The sequence below is a fragment of the Phyllobates terribilis genome, unplaced genomic scaffold (assembly GCF_046119375.1).
Source record: "Phyllobates terribilis strain yellow unplaced genomic scaffold, ASM4611937v1 Scaffold_4__5_contigs__length_816908805, whole genome shotgun sequence".
Classification (NCBI taxonomy): Eukaryota; Metazoa; Chordata; class Amphibia; order Anura; family Dendrobatidae; genus Phyllobates; species Phyllobates terribilis.
In genome coordinates this window covers 73329943-73351136 of record NW_027362764.1, presented here as the reverse complement: position 1 = coordinate 73351136, position 21194 = coordinate 73329943, and the positions used below count along the sequence as shown (strand labels likewise).

At 43.9% G+C, this 21194-nt stretch overlaps 1 protein-coding gene across 10 annotated transcripts in view; it reads right to left on the bottom strand.

Moving 5' to 3' along the window:
* The window catches only part of MLLT10 (MLLT10 histone lysine methyltransferase DOT1L cofactor), a 256506-nt gene that overhangs the window by 42418 nt on the left and 192894 nt on the right, over positions 1–21194 (bottom strand). For all 10 annotated transcript variants that reach the window (XM_073677493.1, XM_073677487.1, XM_073677489.1 and 7 more), the window contains one exon: positions 10363–10541. In XM_073677493.1, coding sequence (XP_073533594.1) covers positions 10363–10541 — 179 coding nt within the window. The remainder of the gene's footprint in view (positions 1–10362; positions 10542–21194) is intronic.

The following is a 21194-nucleotide window of genomic DNA, read 5'->3' as shown; positions in this document are numbered from 1 at the left end:
GCAATATGTTTTTATTTATTTTTTTTTTTTTAGGAAAGCCAGTTTTGTTTTGTTTTTTTGCCTCAGCTCCCGACAAGTAGGGCTTTAATACTCAGAGTGTGATGAGAGATGAAACCAAGTGTGAACAACTTTCAGGTCCCATGAGGGGGCTGACTGTTCAAGCTGTCAGGTTCAATTGCATCATTCGACATTATTCAATGCCCCAAACTGCTCCCTAATTGTTAGGGGCTTAACATATTCAGGGCCATTGTTTAGGCTAATGTTGAATGCCCACAAGTCGAGTTTCCATAAAGAAGGAGGTGGGATCTCATTGTACTTAAACCGTACAGAACGCACTACCTCCGTAGTCTTTGGTGCCATCCCATGTATGAAAAACCGACTGTGAGACTGCTTTAATCAGTTTATATACTATCAATAAGCCTCTTATTTTATTACTATAGATATACAGCAAGAGATTTGCCGAGACTGATGAAGGGACAGTTCACTGGCTTGATACAATCGCAGGAGAGAGTGCCGCTTTCAATCCTCCACAGATTCGCTTTACTCCGACAGCTACAAGTCATTGTAAGTTGTTTTTTTTTTTTCTGTACCTAATATCAGATGTGACACCTCGTAGAAAGCCGAGCACAAACGCTTTTTACATTTGTCTGAAGATCCGTTTGCCTCGGCTGACAAACGATTATTTTTTCAGTTGCATTCCTTATCCTGTTGATAATGAGAAGGGGTCAAGCAGATTATTCGCTTCCTGTTCTGTCACGGCTTTGTATTGCCGAGAGAGGAAGTTAAAAACCAAAAAAGGGGAGACGCCAGGGTAAACAAGCCAAAGAAAAAAGAAACCGCTGCAGAGGATATTTTTTATTTTTCTATTTCATTTTCATCATCTGTAAACAAATATACTACTGATCGAAAAAGTGGCCATTCTTCTACTTCCACAATTTACTAAATTAGTCGATTTGTTCATAATCTGACACCGGAATATCATCTGTCTGCTCAAAGGCAATAACAGAGTTGCAAAAAGGGGAAAAATTACAACTCCGCAATAAAAGAAAAAAAAGAAAAAACATAAAAAGTAACAACGCAAGTAAAAGCTGCAGAAATAGAAGAAGCTGCAAACCGTAGTGCTGGAGCGTTAGCTGGCAAAATGTGATGCTTTGACAGGAAACAGCAAATAGGTTTACAAATCACAAGATCGCTAGAGGGCACGAAGCATATGCTCACTTTCCAGCAGTAATAAAGCCGTGTGGGTAGAAGATTGGAAATCCTAATATTGAAACAGAACGAGGCGAAAGAGAATATAAACTACCATCTATAATGTCTGTTTGTTTCTATAGGCAAATAAATGTAAAATTTACTGTAAAAAATAAAAAATTATATATGTTTAATTTTTTTTTTTTTATATTATTTTTTATATTTCATGCAGGATCAAAAGAAAGCATTACTTGGGCGAATAAAATACACCCAGTGCTTTATTTTTGATATTTTTAGATGGCTGCTGTTTCCTTGCGATTACTGGTATATATTTTCAAATTATGGGCAGCACGGTGGCTCAGTGGTTAGCACTGTACTATATATAGGGAAGCACGGTGGCTCAGTGGTTAGCACTGTACTATATATAGGGAGGCACGGTGGCTCAGTGGTTAGCACTGTACTATATATAGGGAAGCACGGTGGCTCAGTGGTTAGCACTGTACTATATATAGGGAAGCACGGTGGCTCAGTGGTTAGCACTGTACTATATATAGGGAAGCATGGTGGCTCAGTGGTTAGCACTGTACTATATATAGGGAAGCATGGTGGCTCAGTGGTTAGCACTGTACTATATATAGGGAAGCACAGTGGCTCAGTGGCTAGCAATATATAGGGAAGCACGGTGGCTCAGTGGTTAGCACTGTACTATATATAGGGAAGCACGGTGGCTCAGTGGTTAGCACTGTACTATATATAGGGAGGCACGGTGGCTCAGTGGTTAGCAATATATAGGGAAGCGCGGTGGCTCAGTGGTTAGCAATATATAGGGCAGCACAGTGGCTCAGTGGTTAGCAATATACAGGGAAGCATGGTGGCTCAGTGGTTAGCAAAATATAGGGCAGCACAGTGGCTCAGTGGTTAGCACTGTACACTATATATAGAGCAGCACGGTGGCTCAGTGGTTAGCACTGTACACTATATAGGGCAGCATGGTGGCTCAGTGGTTAGCAATATATAGGGCAGCACGGTGGCTAGTGGTTAGCACTGTACTATATATTGGGGAAGCACGGTGGCTCAGTGGTTAGCAATATATAGGGCAGCACGGTGGCTCAGAGGTTAGCACTGTACACTATATAGGGCAGCACAGTGGCTCGGTGGTTAGCACTCTACACTATATAGAGCAGCACGGTGGCTCAGTGGTTAGCAATATATAGGGCAGCACGGTGGCTCAGAGGTTAGCACTGTACACTATATAGGGCAGCACAGTGGCTCGGTGGTTAGCACTCTACACTATATAGAGCAGCACGGTGGCTCAGTGGTTAGCACTGTACACTATAGGGCAGCACGGTGGCTCAGTGGTTAGCACTGTACACTATATATAGGGCAGCACGGTGGCTCAGTGGTTAGCACTGTACCATATATAGGGCAGCACGGTGGCTCAGTGGTAAGCACTGTACTATATATAGGAAAGCACGGTGGCTCAGTGGTTAGCAATATATAGGGCAGCACGGTGGCTCAGAGGTTAGCACTGTACACTATATAGGGCAGCACGGTGGCTCGGTGGTTAGCACTCTACACTATATAGAGCAGCACGGTGGCTCAGTGGTTAGCACTCTACACTATATAGAGCAGCACGGTGGCTCAGTGGTTAGCACTCTACACTATATAGAGCAGCATGGTGGCTCAGTGGTTAGCACTGTACACTATAGGGCAGCACTGTGGCCCAGTGGTTAGCACTGTACACTATATATAGGGCAGCACGGTGGCTCAGTGGTTAGCAAAATATAGAGCAGCATGGTGGCTCAGTGGTTAGCACTGTACCATATATAGGGCAGCACAGTGGCTCAGTGGTAAGCACTGTACACTATAGGGCAGCACGGTGGCTCAGTGGTTAGCACTGTACTATATATAGGGCAGCACAGTGGCTCAGTGGTTAGCAAAATATAGAGTAGCATGGTGGTTCAGTGGTTAGCACTGTACCATATATAGGGCAGCACAGTGGCTCAGTGGTTAGCACTGTAGTCTCGCAGCGCTGGGGTCCTGGGTTCAAGACCCACCAAGGACAACATCTGCAAGGAGTCTGTATGTTCTCCCCATATTTGCGTGGGTTTCTTCCGGGTTCTCCGGTTTCCTCACACACGCCAAAGACATAGTGATAGGGAATGCAGATTGTGAGTCCCGATGGGGACAGCGATAATGTCGTTTGTAAAGCACTGCGGAATATGATGGCGGTATATAAGCAAAACATAATAAAATAATAAATCCTATGTTACATACTCTGAATAACCCTAATGGCACCACCACACCTATAGGTACAAAAGCCATTATTTATACAGTGCCTTCATTCCATTTTGGGTGATAATTTAACATAAAATAAATAAAAAAATATATATATTATAAAAAAAAAAAAAAAAAGAAAAACCAGAACAAAAATTAAACAAAAAACCATTCAATAATACCAGTATAATTATGACGGCAAACCTGTTTCAAACACGACAGAAACACAACCCAGTTGAAACCAGCTCTGCCAGTATGAATGCAGGAGTGTAACAGTGCGGCTACCGAAGCACGCCTCTGTTTTGGGAAAGAGGGGGCAGATCTTCTAGGGGTAGACAAGACTGATCGGTACGGCACATGCTTTGATTTGCCAACATGCTTGTACTGTGCTTGTTTAAAAGTAAAGATTGCACTGTTACAGCAATACAACGTTTTTGGTATTCATTTTGCTTTCTTTTTTTTTTTCTTCTAATAGATTTTTTTTATCATATCTTTTTATGAAAGATCAGAAAGTGCTGAATCCGACGACTCGCAAAAAAAAAAAAATTTAAGACCTGACCCAATGACACGTGGATCTGAATTGTTTCTTACATTAGTGACTATGTTGTTCCGGAGAAGGAATTATCTGTCAAAAATTAAGAACTTGACAAGCTATTAAAGTGATCTCGGTGACATCAGGACCGGCGAGATTTCTGGAGAGCAGACAATGGAGCTGACAGGCACGCTACTTAAACCAAATTTTAAGGCCATAGACAGCTTGTGCTTGGTTCAATGTCATTCCATCAGCGACTTACTGTAAAAGAGAGGACTCTATAAAAGAGCTCGCAACGTTATTCATCTGCTGCTTTTCCCATTTCGATGCAACAGTCAAACACTAATACAAAAAGAAATCCGACTATCGCATTATAGCTGGATACTGCCTGGAGCCATCAATCTCGGAAAATGGACAGAAGACAACGCACCCGGATTGTTAAATGAACGCGGCGTTAAGTCACCCTTCCTCCGGCATTTGCATAACTCACTTTCTGCAAAGCTATGCGGCGCATTAATATTCCACATTAATCCCACTCCAACTGTTTGTTACCTTTCTCACTGCAAGTGTAAAATCCACTGTTTGTATGTGCAAAATGACCACAAAAATCCAGCAAAAATATACCAAAAAAATAAATAAATCACATACTATAAAAGGCACTGGAGGTGCAGAAACATACAATCAGGGAATTTATATATATATATATATATATATATATATATATATATATATATATATATATATATATATATATATATATATATATATATATACATATATATATATATATATATACATACACAGATATACATACACACATTACATACATTATATATATATATACACACACACACAGATAGCTAGAGATACAATTTATTTATTTTAATTTATTTTTTTAAATGAAGAGCAGCAAAATACAAAAATAAAACAAAGATATATATAAATGTATTTTATCATTTTTATTATATTTTTTTTTTTAATGAAGAGCAGCCAAATAAAAAAAAAAATTATATTTTGTTTCCTCAGCACTTTTTCCATAACTATGCTTATCCATTGATTTGATATCTTAATCATTTTGACATTTTATACCATTATTAATATGTTTCTGACTAGTTTGTTTTTGATAGAAAAAAAAACATTTAAGACCTCATTCTCATTAACACTGTTCAAAAGTCAGGGTTTTTTTTCTCCTTTTGCAAAACAAGTGTCTGCAAAAAAAAATTATATATATATATATATATCCTTAACACATGCCTGTTTTTCATGTCATGGATCAAACTCGCCTATTGCAATCAAAGGGTCCATAGAAAAAAAAAAAAAAAAAAGACAGCACACAAATGCCATCATGTTTCATCTGGGCGCTGTCCATTTTTTTTTCCCCCCATTTTTACTGTATATTTACTTCCAAATTTATTTATTGTTTTGCAAGGGAAATTCTTATAGATATTTTTTTATACTAAGTAATAAAAAATTATTAAAAATATGCCGATTTGAACATTTACATTATTATTCTACAAAATGCAAAACTGCATTTTGTTAGCAAAAATAAAAAATAAAAAAAGAGCAGGATGTCGAATACAAACTTTGGACATTTGTATATTAAATGGAGGATATGCATAAAGTTAAATACCCAGGAAGAGAAATACCCGGAGGACTACTGCTAGATAACAGGGTCTGGAATCACTAGTGTTTTAGGCAGCTAAATGAAGGTCCTGCTCCACTCCGCTCAATCGAGAGGTCAATGCGGCCATGTTGCCTGGAGACTGATGGCTGCTGCCGGAGCCCCGGATGAGCCGCACTAAATAAGCTTCAGCTCCGAGGCAAAAAGCATTTTCCGCTACCAGCAAAAATATAAGATGGAGCGATCTCAGCGTGCAGCGCTGCACAGGGCCGTGCAGCCGCCTCACTCTGCTCAATGAGGATTTTAATGTGAAGCCAATCTCGCCGGGACAAGGGCTAAAATAAGATTGGAAGGATTTTAATTAGACCGAGTACAGGATTACTCTAGCACTGGGACTCCTTTGTTCTTCCTGTTGGGTCACATGTTACCCAAGAATTTCCCCCCTAGCTGTAAATTCCTTTTTACCCCCACCCTCTGACCTCTTCTTACTTAAGACCCTGTGCAGAATAAAAAAAGAAAAAAAAAGGAGCTTTCCCTTTAAATCCAAAAGCTCAGCATGTCCACAATCTCCTGATGGCTCAGGCAATCAATCATCAAGAGGGAAGGGGGGAGAAAAAAAAAACATTTTGGGGGAAGAAGAAGGGTATTTAGCTTAATGTTTGTACATAAATATTGATTAAATGATCTGTCAATTATTCCTATGACCAGTTGGAGGCGCTGGAGCTGTGTTGTATTAATCTAAGCCGGTTGTAATTGGGGAAACCCTACAACAATGCAAAAAACAAAAAAAAAGGGATAAGATACAATTCTAATTGTCACAAAGATCAGCTGCTATTTTGCACAATAAATTAGTCACTAGGGGGCGATGTTTTACCAAACTTTACAGAAAGACAATTTAATTTACTCATGAACACAGATGATGTCGCACCAGCCCCGACAAATCAAATGCCGCTGCGGAAGGCAAGATCCGCAGGCCACCTGAGCGGGACGCTGGTCCGGAGTCCTACAACTCGATCTGCTCATATCTACTTACTAGTCTTGGTCAGCATTATGGCAGCAGAGATCAGGCAGGTAAGGAGGTCAGGGTGAGGCCTCCATACAATATTATAGGTTTATATACACATATATGGCAAGAGTAACGTTTATTTATTACAAGACTCAATATTTGGCATGCGTGATATTCTGGACCCCGGGTGAAGGCCTGGCTTTCTTTTTGCCTCTCTAGCGATGGCGCTGTATGTAAACCGCTCTATGCTTTCTTAGACAAATGATTGCGGCATAATTGGGTTAAACAGACGGAGCGGAGAACAACGATCAGCAGATGAGATTAAACTGAAAAGAACCAGAGCAAAATACAAGAGGACTCGCAGAAAGATGGCTCCGAGCAATCTAAGGCTGTAAATTAGAGACGGGAAGATTGGGAGACGTCCTGATTCTAGTGCCCTTCCCGTTATATAGAATAAAACTTCGATCGACCCGTCCCCATACAGCATGCATACTGTCATTTACCATGGGGCGCTATACTGGAGACAATGGTAACCAGCATCAACCATCCAGCCGTCGTCCAATCAGTGAGATGTATATGCGGGCCGACGATCGGGAAAGAGCGCCCTTATGTCTGGTACTGCAGCTCTGAACCCTTCACTTCAATGAAGAGTAGCTGCAATACCAGACACAACCTGTAGGTGCTGTTTTGGGAAGAAGGCGGCCATGTTTATCTAATCCTGGATCCCCCCTTTATTACGGCCCTCTATAAGTGTGATTTATTACTTGTGTAGATTTCCATATAATTTATGTATGTGGTAATGTGGTTTTAGGGCACAAGAAAAAGACCGACCCAGTTTTTTGGGCTGATTTCTTGCTGTCTCTGACACTTCTAATCTCCTCTTACTTACAGACTTCTGAGCTCATAGGACTATTTCCTAAAGCGCACAGTACTTGGTCCGTCCCTGGGGTGTGATGCTACTTATTTTCGGAGACTGATGCAAGCCCAGTATCAGGCTTCCTCCATAATACCCTGACACACTGCAACTTCACAAGAGCAAGCAACAATGACATGTTACAGAGCCTAGTTATAGCCAATGCCAAAAAACAGCCTGGGCCGAATCCCTGCCGGCTGGAATACAATGGAGAGGGTCGGAGTCCTCAAAATGATGCAACCCCCACAGGTGAGCATTGCGTCAGTCCTACAGATCTGGATGGGTTGTCTATCTGCTCATGAAGTGTTTATGTGAAATAAGCCTTCATTAGTGTAAATTGCCTAACCCTTCCTGGGGGGATACTTTGCATCATAGCACTTGTCACCGAGCCCTGTGCACACCCGGGCGACGCGTGCACTTGTCCTACTAAAGCAGGCTTATAATTGTGTTAGAAAATGAGTATAGCCCCCGTCACAGTTTTGGTGACACAACAGCGACCTCACCAGCAATCTCGCTATGTGTGACACTTTGCAGCGATCAGGCCCCTGCTGTGAGGTCGCTGATCGCTGCAAAGTGTCATGGACCATTTTTTGGTCGTTGCCCTCCCGCTGGTCAGCACACATCGCTGTGTGTGACCAGCGGGAGCAGCGATCAGGCTGGTAACTATGGTAAACATCGGGTTACTAGGAGCACACGCGCACTTAGTAACCCGCTGTTTATCATGGTTACGAGCCTGCTAAAGTGAGCGGTAACCTTCCGCTCACCGTAGCAGAGTGGTAACCATGATAAACAACGGGTTACAAGGGGCACAAGCGCACCTAGCTGTTTATCATGGTTACCAGCCTGCTCCTGCTTCAGCAGGCTGGTAACCAGGAGCAGGACATCGTAGAAAGATTCTTTCCACGATGTCGCTGCTCCCCTGATCGTTGGTGAGCCTGCCTGTTTGACAGCTCACCAGCGACCACATAGCGACGCAGCAACGATCCCTGACAGGTCGTATCGTTGTCGGGATCGTTGCAGAGTCGCCAAGTGTGACAGGGCCTTATGAGTGCGATGCCGGGTGTGACCTGTCCTTGCTCCAAGAGACACGTGTCAAACTCTGTCCCGCAGGGTGGTTTTATTTTGCCCTCGACACCAGAACCACCACCCCTATTTGGGGCCCATTACACTGTATGGAGGACTGTGAGGGGCCCATTACACTGTATGGAGGACTGTGTGTGGCCCATTACACTGTATGGAGGACTGTGTGGGGCCCATTACACTGTATGGAGGACTGTGTGGGGCCCATTACACTGTATGGAGGACTCAGTGGGGCCCATTATACTGTATGGAGGACTCAGTGGGGCCCATTACATTGTAAAGAAGACTCAGTGGGGCCCATTATTCTGTATGGAGGACTCAGTGGGGCCCATTACACTGTATGGAGGACCATGTGGGCCCATTATTCTGTATGGAGGACTCAGTGGGGCTCATTATACTGAATGGAGGACTATGTGGGCCATTATTCCGTATGGAGGGCTATGTGGGGCCATTATACTGTATGGAGGACTATGTGGGGCCATTATTCTGTATGGAGGACTACGTGGGGCCCATTATTCTGTATGGAGGACTATGTGGAGCCATTATTCTGTAAGGAGGATTATGTGGGGCCATTATTCTGTATGGAGGGCTATGTGGGGCCATTATTCTGTACGGAGGGCTATGTGGGGCCCATTATTCTGTATACTGGTTGTCCTGCGATTTTGTCCAAGTTTTTCATTTTGGCCCTCTGCGTGTTTGAGTTTGACAACCCTGCTCTAAGACAACAGTAGATCCACAGACTTGCATTGCCGATTTTGACCCGACCCTCGGATCAAAATCTGAAAAGGTCTCCACAATTTTCCATGAACAACTTGGTCTGCGAAATATCAAGGACAGGTGACTGGCCCCATAGACTATCCCAGGTATGAGTGCTATCCGTGAAAACACAGATGCCATGTGTACGAGAAAAATCGGACTTGTGAATGAGGCCTCCGCATCTTATTACACCATCACCATATACTCTCTGGACTTATATTAGCCTGTTCTCTTTCGCCAAATGATAGACATCCATTACTTAAAGTGGCCATAGACACAAGGAAAATTGTATATAAGAGAAGGAAACAGTCAGCATTTTCCACCTACCATTGTAACAAGAGCTTAGGAAAGGTTCAGAGTGGCAACCATTTTTTTTGCTCATAAACTACAAACACATGTTGTATAGTCATCTATAGTCTTCTATCCGCCCGTACATCTTGCTAACCTACCAAGTGATTGTTTATCAGAAGCGGGGGCAGACGGGAGTATGGCTGCAGAATAAACGCTAGTTTTGCAATTCTATTGCAGCCAAGCACTTGTCATACATAAAGACATAATATTTGAGGCAAGAGATTGTCTGCAGTGGTCATATGAATGTACGGCTGCAGTAAATAGATTGAAGGTAACCAGGGGAGCAGCTGCAGGGGATGAAACAGGTAAGTATTGATTTTTTTAATTTATTTTATTTTAAAGTACTTTTTGCTTTTCCAGGTTTTTTTTTTAAACCTGGGCCATCCCTTTTAATAGGGCAACTATGAAGTGAATATCACAACAGCAGCAGATCTCTCGGGACAAAAAGTCTGCAAGTGACAATGTAGGTAAATATACACCAGACGACATCAAGACATAAAAATGGGATCAATATAGTATAGCACTAGATTGCCAAGTAGACTTGTATACAAGGAAATGACTTCCTTAAGTAAGATGCAGGGATGATGCAGTCTATGGCATTCTCAGAACGGGTCTAAAATGCCGAGATGCCACCCTACCTGAGTTGTAGTAGTGCTGGCAGGGGCAGTAGTTGTAGAGGAGGGTAATGGAGACGAGGATCCTCCGGGTTGTAGAAGAGCAGTGGATAATTGTGATACAAGGGAACTGGAAACTGGTGTGCTGGAGCCGGACAAAGCACTGGGAAAGGACGCTGCTACATCAGTGCTGCCGAAAATACCTGAAATACAAGAGCAGAAAACCAATGAGGTTCAGATACCTAGTAATAATACATATATAAACACATACATACATAGATACATACATACATACACACAATGCTCAAATAAATGAAGGAAACACTCAAATAACACATCCTAGATCTGAATGGATGAAATATTCTCATTGAATACTTTGTTCTGTACAAAGTTGAATGTGCTGACAACAAAATCACACAAAAATCATCAATGGAAATCAAATTTATTAACCAATGGAGGCCTGGATTTGGAGTCACCCCCAAAATTAAAGTGGAAAAACACACTACAGGCTGATCCAACTTTGATGTAATGTCCTTAAAACAAAATGAGGCTCCATGTTGTGTGTGGCCTCCACGTGCCTGTATGACCTCCCTACAATGCCTGGGCATGCTCCTGATGAGGTTGCGGATGGTCTCCTGTGGGATCTCCTCCCAGACCTGGACTAAAGCATCCGCCAACTCCTGGACAGTCTGTGGTGCAACGTGACGTTGGTGGATGGAGCGAGACATGATGTCCCAGATGTGCTCAATCGGATTCAGGTCTGGGGAACGGGAGGGCCAGTCCATAGCTTCAATGCCTTCATCTTGCAGGAACTGCTGACACACTCCAGCCACATGAGGTCTGGCATTGTCCTGCATTAGGAGGAACCAAGGGCCAACCGCACCAGCATATGGTCTCACAAGGGGTCTGAGGATCTCATCTCGGTACCTAATGGCAGTCAGGCTACCTCTGGCGAGCACATGGAGGGCTGTGCGGCCCTCCAAAGAAATGCCACCCCACACCATTACTGACCCACTGCCAAACCGGTCATGCTGAAGGATGTTGCAGGCAGCAGATCGCTCTCCACGGCGTCTCCAGACTCTGTCACGTCTGTCACATGTGCTCAGTGTGAACCTGCTTTCATCTGTGAAGAGCACAGGGTGCCAGTGGCGACTTTGCCAATCCTGGTGTTCTGTGGCAAATGCCAAGCATCCTGCACAGTGTTGGGATGTGAGCACAACCCCCATCTGTGGACGTCGGGCCTCCATACCATCCTCATGGAGTCGGTTTCTAACAGTTTGTGCAGACACCTGCACATTTGTGGCTTGCTGGAGGTAATTTTGCAGGGCTCTGGCAGTGCTCCTCCTGTTCCTCCTTGCACAAAGGAGGAGGTAGCGGTCCTGCTGCTAGGTTGTTGCCCTCCTACGGCCCCCTCCACGTCTCCTGGTGTACTGGTCTGTCTCCTGGTAGCGCCTCCAGCCTCTGGACACTACGCTGACAGACACAGCAAACCTTCTTGCCACAGCTCGCATTGATGTGCCATCCTGGATGAGCTGTACTACCTGAGCAACTTCTGTGGGTTGTAGAGTCCATCTCATGGTACCACGAGTGTGAAAGCACAACCAACATTCAAAAGTGACCAAAACATCAGCAAGAAAGCATTGGTACTGAGATGTGGTCTGTGGTCCCCACCTGCAGAACCACTCCTTTGTTGAGTGTGTCTTGATAATTGCCAATAATTTCCATCTATTGTCTATTCCATTTGCACAACAGCATGTGAACGTGATTGTCAATCAGTGTTGCTTCCTAAGTGGACAGTTTGATTTCACAGAAGTTTGATTTACTTGGAGTTATATTCTGTTGTTTAAGTGTTCCCTTTATTTTTTTGAGCAGTGTGTCTATATATATATATATATATATTACACATACATTTGTATACATATTTTATAAAATATGTAAATATATACATACATATATATATATACATACACATGCATACATACATACATACATACAGTGCCTACAAGTAGTATTCAACCCCCTGCAGATTTAGCTGGTTGACACATGCGGAATTAACTTGGCATTGTGACATTTGCACTGTAGATCAGCCTGGAAGTGGGAAATGCACTGCAGCAAATTTTGTTTTTGTTTTTTTTTGTTTTTTTAAAACGTAAAAAGTTAATTCAGAGTGTCATTTATTATTCAACCCCTCAAACCACAAGAATTCTGTTTGGTCCCCCTAAAGTATTAAGAAGTAGTTCAGGCACCAAGAATAATGAGCTTCACATGTGTGGATTAAAGATCTCTTTTGCCAGCCTTTTCTGACTATTTAAGACCCTCCCCAAACTTGTGAACAGCACTCAGACATGGTCAACATGGGAAAGACAAAGGAGCATTTCAAGGCCATCAGAGACAAGATCGTGGAGGGTCACAAGGCTGGCAAGGGGTACAAAACCCTTTCCAAGGAGTTGGGCCTACCTGTCTCCACTGTTGGGAGCATCATCCGTAAGTGGAAGGCTTATGGAACTACTGTTAGCCTTCCACGGCCAGGACAGCCTTTGAAAGTGTCCTCCCGTGCCGAGGCCAGGCTTGTCCGAAGAGTCAAGGCTAACCCAATGACAACAAGGAAGGAGCTCCGGGAAGATCTCATGGCAGTGGGGACATTGGTTTCAGTCAATACCATAAGTAACGTACTCCACCGCAATGGTCTCCGTTCCAGACGAGCCCGTAAGGTACCTTTACTTTCAAAGCGTCATGTCAAGGCTCGTCTACAGTTTGCTCATGATCACTTGGAGGACTCTGAGACAGACTGGTTCAAGTTTCTATGGTCTGATGAGACCAAGATCGAGATCTTTGGTGCCAACCACACACGTGACGTTTGGGGACTGGATGGCACTGCATACGACCCCAAGAATACCATCCCTACAGTCAAGCATGGTGGTGGCAGCATCATGCTGTGGGGCCGTTTCTCTGCCAAGGGGCCTGGCCATCTGGTCCGCATCCATGGGAAGATGGATAGCACGGCCTACCTGGAGATTTTGGCCAAGAACCTCCGCTCCTCCATCAAGGATCTTAAGATGGGTCGTAATTTCAATCTTCCAACAAGACAACGACCCAAAGCACACAGCCAAGAAAACCAAGGCCTGGTTCAATAGGGAAAAAGTCAAGGTGTTGGAGTGGCCTAGTCAGTCTCCTGACCTTAACCCAATTGAAAACTTGTGGAAGGAGCACAAGAATAAAGTCCACATGAGACACCCAAAGAACCTAGATAACGTGGAGAAGATCTGCATGGAGGAGTGGGCCAAGATAACTCCACAGACCTGTGCCGGCCTGATCAGGTCTTATAAAAGACGATTATTAGCTGTAATTGCAAACAAGGGTTATTCCACAAAATATTAAACATAGGGGTTGTATAATAATTGACCCACACTTTTATGTTTAAAATTTAATAAAATTCAACTGAGCAACATAACTTTTTGGTTTGTAAGATTTATGCTTCTGTTCATAAAACCTACTCTCGTTTGTAGTTTGAAGGCTCTAACTTATTTGCATCTTATCAAACCAGCTAAATCTGCAGGGGGTTGAATACTACTTGTAGGCACTAATATATATTATTTATATATTATTTATATATATATATATATATATATATATATATATATATATATATATATATATATATATATATATATATATATATACATATATATATATATATATACATACATATACATATATTATACATAAATACAGTGAGAAGGTGACTGGCACAATACTGCAGGGGAGATACGTGTCACTCAGGAGGTTAGCCTCAGTGATATGTACCTGGAAAAACACTTCAGCATACCAAGTACTGAGAGGGGTTAATCAGCCATGTTAAGGGCTGGGTTTTTGTGAACAGCTGAAGATTGGTGGGATGCTGTTCACCATATCTCCAATCCAGGGTCTGGTCCTGAAGGCAAGTATGAAGCTTTTGGACTCATCCAGTGTTGGGTGAGTCTAGAGAGGTCTGCATGAGGTCTCAATCGGGAGTGGGTAATAGGCCACTGCCAGACACCTCAGACAGTGGCTTTTTTCCAGCAATTACAAAGTATCGGGGCACGTGGAAATCCAACAAATCCGATTCTTTTTTTCCTGACATCTGCTGTCAGAGGACAGTCAGGAAGCACACATTAGTGGCCAAAATCATTGGGTTTCACCAACTTTCATCTTTTAGCGTAAGGAGTAAGCGCCAGTGAGCTTTTGATTTACTTTACAACTGAGCGTAAATTGTGGCGACACTGCTGAAGTACCACAATCCCAATGATTTCTTAGCATTTAGAAAAAAATAGAAGTCTTTTTTTTTCTGCAATAGTCCCAAAATAATCATATACACGATTAATAAGGTCGCTCCTATTTCTATCCACGGGAAATCACTGGGCTTGTGTAATTGTACTTTGCCAACTTTCTGTTTTTAGGGCACAACTCTAACTATCACATCGAACCCTTGATGGTTACATAGGTGCACATGGAGAATTCGCATCATCTAAACAATGCAACCAATATCAGAGTACTCTTACAAGACTGGATGGATAATATGTAACTTCAGAAAGATCTAAAAACTGTGATTGTAAAGTCAATGAAAAAGAAAGACAAAAAAAAAAAAAAAAACAACAACTACTTATGAGAACGCCGACAAATTATAAGTAAAAGAAAACGCAAAAAAGTGACCGTTACAAAAAGTAAAAACACAATAAAAAACATAAAAACTAAAAACTCAACTTAAAAAAGAAAGTAACCGAAGCACGGCTATTTATCCTAATCTCACTTCGGACTGAAGCCATCTGTGAAATGTATAAGGTCCCCTTAATTTATCCTCTGGGTGCTCGATTTGGGACATTTTAGATCTATAGAGGTAGATCACTCAAGAGCCAGAGAGGGACGGAGCTGGTTTTCAGCACTTGAATAAACCCTGTTGGGATGCACAAAACAGATCAATCACAACATTTGCAGAAAGGTAGGAGCCTTTTCACAGGGCCTCTGTGAAGGTTGGCACCCATCCGTCTTATTGTGGGAGCACAAAGACGAGTATGATGGAAGATTGTGAGGTCGAATGTGCGCTCCCTTTCTCCTTTGACACCTACTGCAGGAAGAGGGTGAAAAACAGGTCAAAGGCTGCTCGCTGCACCCACCACCACATATCACTAAGGGATATGGCTTCCAAAAGGTCCATTCCCTCATTTTTCGCCATACGACCAGTTATTTATTCTGTGGATAGTTAGAAGACTTATACAGAAAGTGCAAGAACAGTGGAGTAAAAAAATAAATAAAAAGTATATTCCACCAAATACTGAAATATATAGAGTATATATCTAAATTTATAGAGACCAGCCCCATAGAAGAACACTTTTCAGTGCAAGTTTAGGTGGTTGAAGTTAAAGGTGTTGTTCACTTTACCAATTTATTTTAATGTATTATGTAATTTTATGTTTTATTAACACACAACATCTAGTGAAACAAATGTGGCCCGATCTACATTAATATAAATGGGTCAAGTCATGCCGTTTCCTTGTCAATGAGAAACACTCTCTCCCCGCCACTTCAAAGGCAGCGCATCCCAGTGATCAAATTAACGGAGGGGGGGAGAGAAAGGGAAAAAAAAGGAACCCTTGCCTTGTTTTAATTATCCAGTAGTGTACGCAGCCCTCGACAAGCACCACAAATTCCTGGCCCTATTTACTGTGCAATCTAATTTGGGTGTCTGAGACACAAGGAGATAAAGTGACTTGTTAATTCTTAACAGCCGGACCCTGGGATGAGAGAAGGGGGCTTTTGTAGGATTTTTACGTCATTTTATTTTTTGTATACTATTTGTGCACTTCACAGCTCCATGTGTTATAACTTGCACGTAAGTAACCTGGTAAATATGGAAGTGTGGCACGGCTGCTCCTGAGGAAGAAGAGGAGTGACCCTGCTCTATAATGAGTAATATCGGAATGTATTACATGTCTATAGTATATAATCTGTACACCTGTAAGAGAAGATTGTGCAATGCAAATAAAAACGCAGCAAAAACGCAACGTGTGAACATGGCCTTATGTTCGCCTCCACTGAAAGGTATCCTTCATGAAACCAGTGAATTATTCAAAAGGCAAAGTAACCAGAACAAATCTCTGCCTGTAATGAGCCCTGAACCGTAATATAACAAGTTGCTCGGAGCCTTTTTTTGGGGAGATGGGGGATTCTTTTACACGTACAACCAAATTATTTTCAAATAAATCAATACCTGAATCAAATAAATAAAAAATTAAACATTAAAACAATATAGAAATAAACAAATAAATTCATAAAGTAAATCAATCGCTGAAACAGTCAGTCACCGCACTTCTTGCATTGTCGGCAGCTCATCCCATTACAAAGGTTGCTGTGCTACCGAGAGCGATGGCCTCTAGGCCTCCATAAATTATCCAATCGGCCGATGAACAAGCATTTTGATCCTTCGTGGGATGATCGGTGGCAAGTTTATAGGGGCCAATGGGAGAAATCAATGTGGACTTTAAAGAATAAAAAAAAAGTTTTCCAGAAACTGATGACACAACTAATTTAAATGAGCAAAAATGTTAAAAAATCAGGAATTATTAATAAGCCATTAGTCCTGGCATAATACTTTCCTTCAGATCAGACCATAAAAGCAATTTACTGCTGGATGAGAAGGGAGGACACGATATAAATGTGTGTTGTACCCATCCAGTTTATTTTACAGCATCTAGTGACGATAGGAAACAGATTCCGATTCATAATAATTCATAAATTCAATGTCTTGTTGGGTTGTGACTCCTTTTCGTAAGTGTCCATATATCATGTGATCATCTTTTGGGTATTCCCAGGCACTGACAAAAGAAAGGAATTTCCTATCCCATCACATTGACGGGCGCGTCATCACTGCCCCCGTACGATACAACACTACAATAGGTGGGAGCACTAATGTAAGGAAATCTGGAGAGGAAAAGAATAGGGAAAAGCAATTTGCTCTGATAAATATGCATCAACGCCAATATGCTAGAAATCCTCCCATTTACACTCAAATCACCTCGCCGCGATGTTTGCTCTGCTTTGCATAAGAGACAGGACGGTAATTAAAAATTTGACGACATCCAGTTTACAATGGCCAGTGCCATTTGCATAGTGTCATGCCGGCTTCCCCTTATAGCAGTCAAAATTAGATTTCAATAATCTCATTAAACAAATCACCTTTTAGAATCTATTGCCAAAAAAATGCAAACCACTTAACCGAGCAGCATGGAAGCCGAGCTTTATCGTCGCTCATTAACCCTTCCACATGCCTGGCCACCTACCGGATGTAATAGGCTCTTTGCAGATACCGGCCCTCTGGGACCAAATGTATAGGTGCTATGACTGACAATTGTGGCATAGCCTGTGCATATTCCATAAAAGTCAAATGGGACACCTCCCTTTGCTGCCCACACCCCCCTCTGCTGCGCGCCCACACCCATGCACCTCAGCTGCGCGCCCACACCCACGCAGCTCTGCAGCGCGCCCACACCCACGTGACGCGCCCCCTGGGCCGTGGGGTACTCGGTGCCGGGCCGGTCGTTGCTAGGGGAGATGTCACAGTGGCGGTGACCCGGTCCATGACCCAGGGCGGTCAATAAAAGGGGATTATTTATAGCTTTTGTATTTAATGTTCGTGACGCCACCTGTGGTATGCGGCTATATAGAGCCGCCGCTGCGGAGCAGGTCCTCTGGAGCTGTTGTTAATGCAGCAGAGTTGGTTCAGCTCTCCACAGGTAGAGCTTAGCTCCAGGGCAGAGTAGTGGGGATGTAATGGATGTTGCTGTTGTGCAGTGTAGTGCAGGGGATGATGGCGCAGTAATAATTTGCAGAGACAGTGGGGTGCAGTCTTCAGGGTTTTACTCACGATTTTTTAGACTCCAAGTTACCAGGGCCAGGGTAACTCCCCACGCCGTCCTGTGTTTACCCTGGGAGGGGTTCAGCAAACTCCCAGGTACCTCCGGAGTACGTAACGGGACTCCGTTCTGTGTGCCTTTTCTGGTAGTCTACCTGCGCTGGCTCTCACCCTCCTGCCCTGCGCCTCACACCCAGAGTCCCAAGCCAATGACCGCGGACCTTGTCGGGCGACGTCTTCTCTGTCCCCTGGGTCCTCTATGGTCACCTTTTTAGCGATTAGATGTGGCTGTTGGCTGCAGCACCTGAAATGCTGCACCCTTCGGTTATCTAGTTGAGACTTGAAGAACTCTGCTAGTTTAGAGGCCGGTCCCCTCTCTGTGGCCTGATCCTTCCACTCCTGGTGGGTTCGGGCGCACGGGTGGCATCTGCACTGCCCGTGCCCCTGGGATCCTTTCTATCCTGGAGCCTACTTTCCTGCTCCTCTCCTCTGTCTGTCCTGTGCCTCTCTCACTCCTCCCCTCCTCCTGAGCAGAGCTCCTGCTCCACACACTCTCTCCTCAGACTGTTCTCACCACTGAACTGAACTCCCAAGATGGTTTCCCCTTTTTATATCCTCCTTCTCAAGTGCTCCCCTGATATGCTTCCCCCACCCACACCCACTACATGGTCCCCCCCCCACTCCAGCCAAGGACAGGGCTCAGCAGAGCAGCAATGCATCTTGCCCCCTCCGGCTGGTCTGGAGCAGTGTAGTGTTGGATGCAGGTGTTTGGGTCCCGGGTAGTACTCCTTTCTTACCTGAGAGTGGGATACCACACCTCTGTTTGAGATGCAGTACCTCTGTGGTGATTGAGCCCGCAGGGGCGCCACACACGCACCTCTGCTGCCCGCGCCCAAACCCACGCACCTCTGCTGCCCGTCCACAAGCACCCACCTCTGCTGCCCGTCCACAAGCACCCACCTCTGCTGCCCGTCCACAAGCACCCACCTCTGCTGCCCGCCCCTCTGCCCACACGCGCGCGCCCCTCTGCCCACACGCGCGCGCCCCTCTGCCCACACGCGCGCGCACCCGCGCACCTCTGCCCACACACGCACACACACCTCTGCCCACACACGCACACACACCTCTGCCCACACACACACCTCTGCCCACACACACACCTCTGCCCACACACACACCTCTGCCCACACACACACCTCTGCCCACACACACACCTCTGCCCACACACACACCTCTGCCCACACACACCTCTGCCCACACACACCTCCACGCACACCCGCACACCTCTGCCCACACCCGCACACCTCTGCCCACACCCGCACACCTCTGCCCACACCCGCACACCTCTGCCCACACCCGCACACCTCTGCCCACACCCGCACACCTCTGCCCACACCCGCACACCTCTGCCCACACACACATCCATGCACCTCTGCCCAAACACACATCCATGCACCTCTGCCCACACACGCACACCTCTGCCCACACACACATCCATGCACCTCTGCCCACACACACACACACACACAGCAATGCAGCATATGATACACACATCTCTCCTACATAGGTAAAGGCTCACACAGCACCACACTACTGCATACACACCTCTTTAAAATCATCCTATATCAATGTTATTCACAAGTAGTTCACTAACAGGTTTAGAGGACTTCTTATTGCATCCCTTCTTGCTCCTTGCACGCATGTGACTGATGTGACATTTATGGAAGGTTCCTACAACTAATTAGTAACTTTGAGCTCTCGCCCCTTTCCCACTTTTTTCAGGCGCTGCAGCATGCGGATATCTATGCAGGTCCCCTTCAGATTTGTCTCCTGCCCTGTACTTGATAAATCAGTGTTGCGCAAAGAGAGTGAGACTTGTTCTCTCAATATTTGGGAAGGACGCTATTTATGCGTCGATCACAGAGGAAACAGCTTCCGGACTAAAAGACGCACACACTCTTTAGCAAGATTTTCTCCTTGCTAAAAAGCACGTCTTCTAGTCAGAAAAATACGGTGTTGTTATATATGTAGATATATATTTATGTTAGCTCTAGGATACACTCACACTGATGATTTTTTCAACTCTGCAGTTTCCCAATATAACTAGGTCATTCATACGAGCCCCACTTACAGAACCAAAAAAAACAACAAAAAATGTACTGTACCATTATACCATTAGTCACTGGCAGAGCTAATCGTGGTCTTCAAAAGCTCAGAAGATTTGCTATGCTCACGGGTATATGTTAATCATGTGATAGCTGGGTCCAAAGGAAGCAGATACGTTGCTGCAGTTCATTAAAGTTATATAGGCATAAAAAATATAGTATAAAAAGAGACAAACGTTTATAAACTACTCCCATCTCCTCACGGCCATCGAACCCGCTGCTTCACACAAAAAAAAACGATTAATAAAAATATATGGTCGCCAAAAGGATCCCACATAAATAATGCTGCCAAAACCAGACACCCAGCAATGATTGGCTGATCCAACAGTAATGTTCGCCAGCACCTGACTTCCCAATGTGAACTCGGATTTACCCCGATAACCGTTTTGTGTAATTGACCTCGCCTCGGAGACCTTCTCTCGCATCTAAGGCCTAAAAGCCTTGGTTTTTCCAGAGAGCTTGCAGTAGCCATTAAATTATTATTTGTGTAGCTTTCTATTGTGGAGCTGAACAAGGGCCTGGATTTCCAGACTCAGAAAGTGCAATCGTGTTTTAATCTGCAGACTTCCCTCTGAAAGATGGCACCCTTCATCTTTTCTCCTTGAAAAGGAGCCGTTCCATGCAGACGCGCGGAGGAATAAAATGTCATTCAATAACCAGTGGGGCGGCTTAAAAGCCCATTTACATCCAGTAATGTGGGTTCTGGTAGGTTCAAGGGAGAAAATGGTCTTTAGATGTAAAGACCTCCTACCTAGCCATTGAATTAATGCATTACGCTACATATAAAAAATAAAAAAAAAATAGAA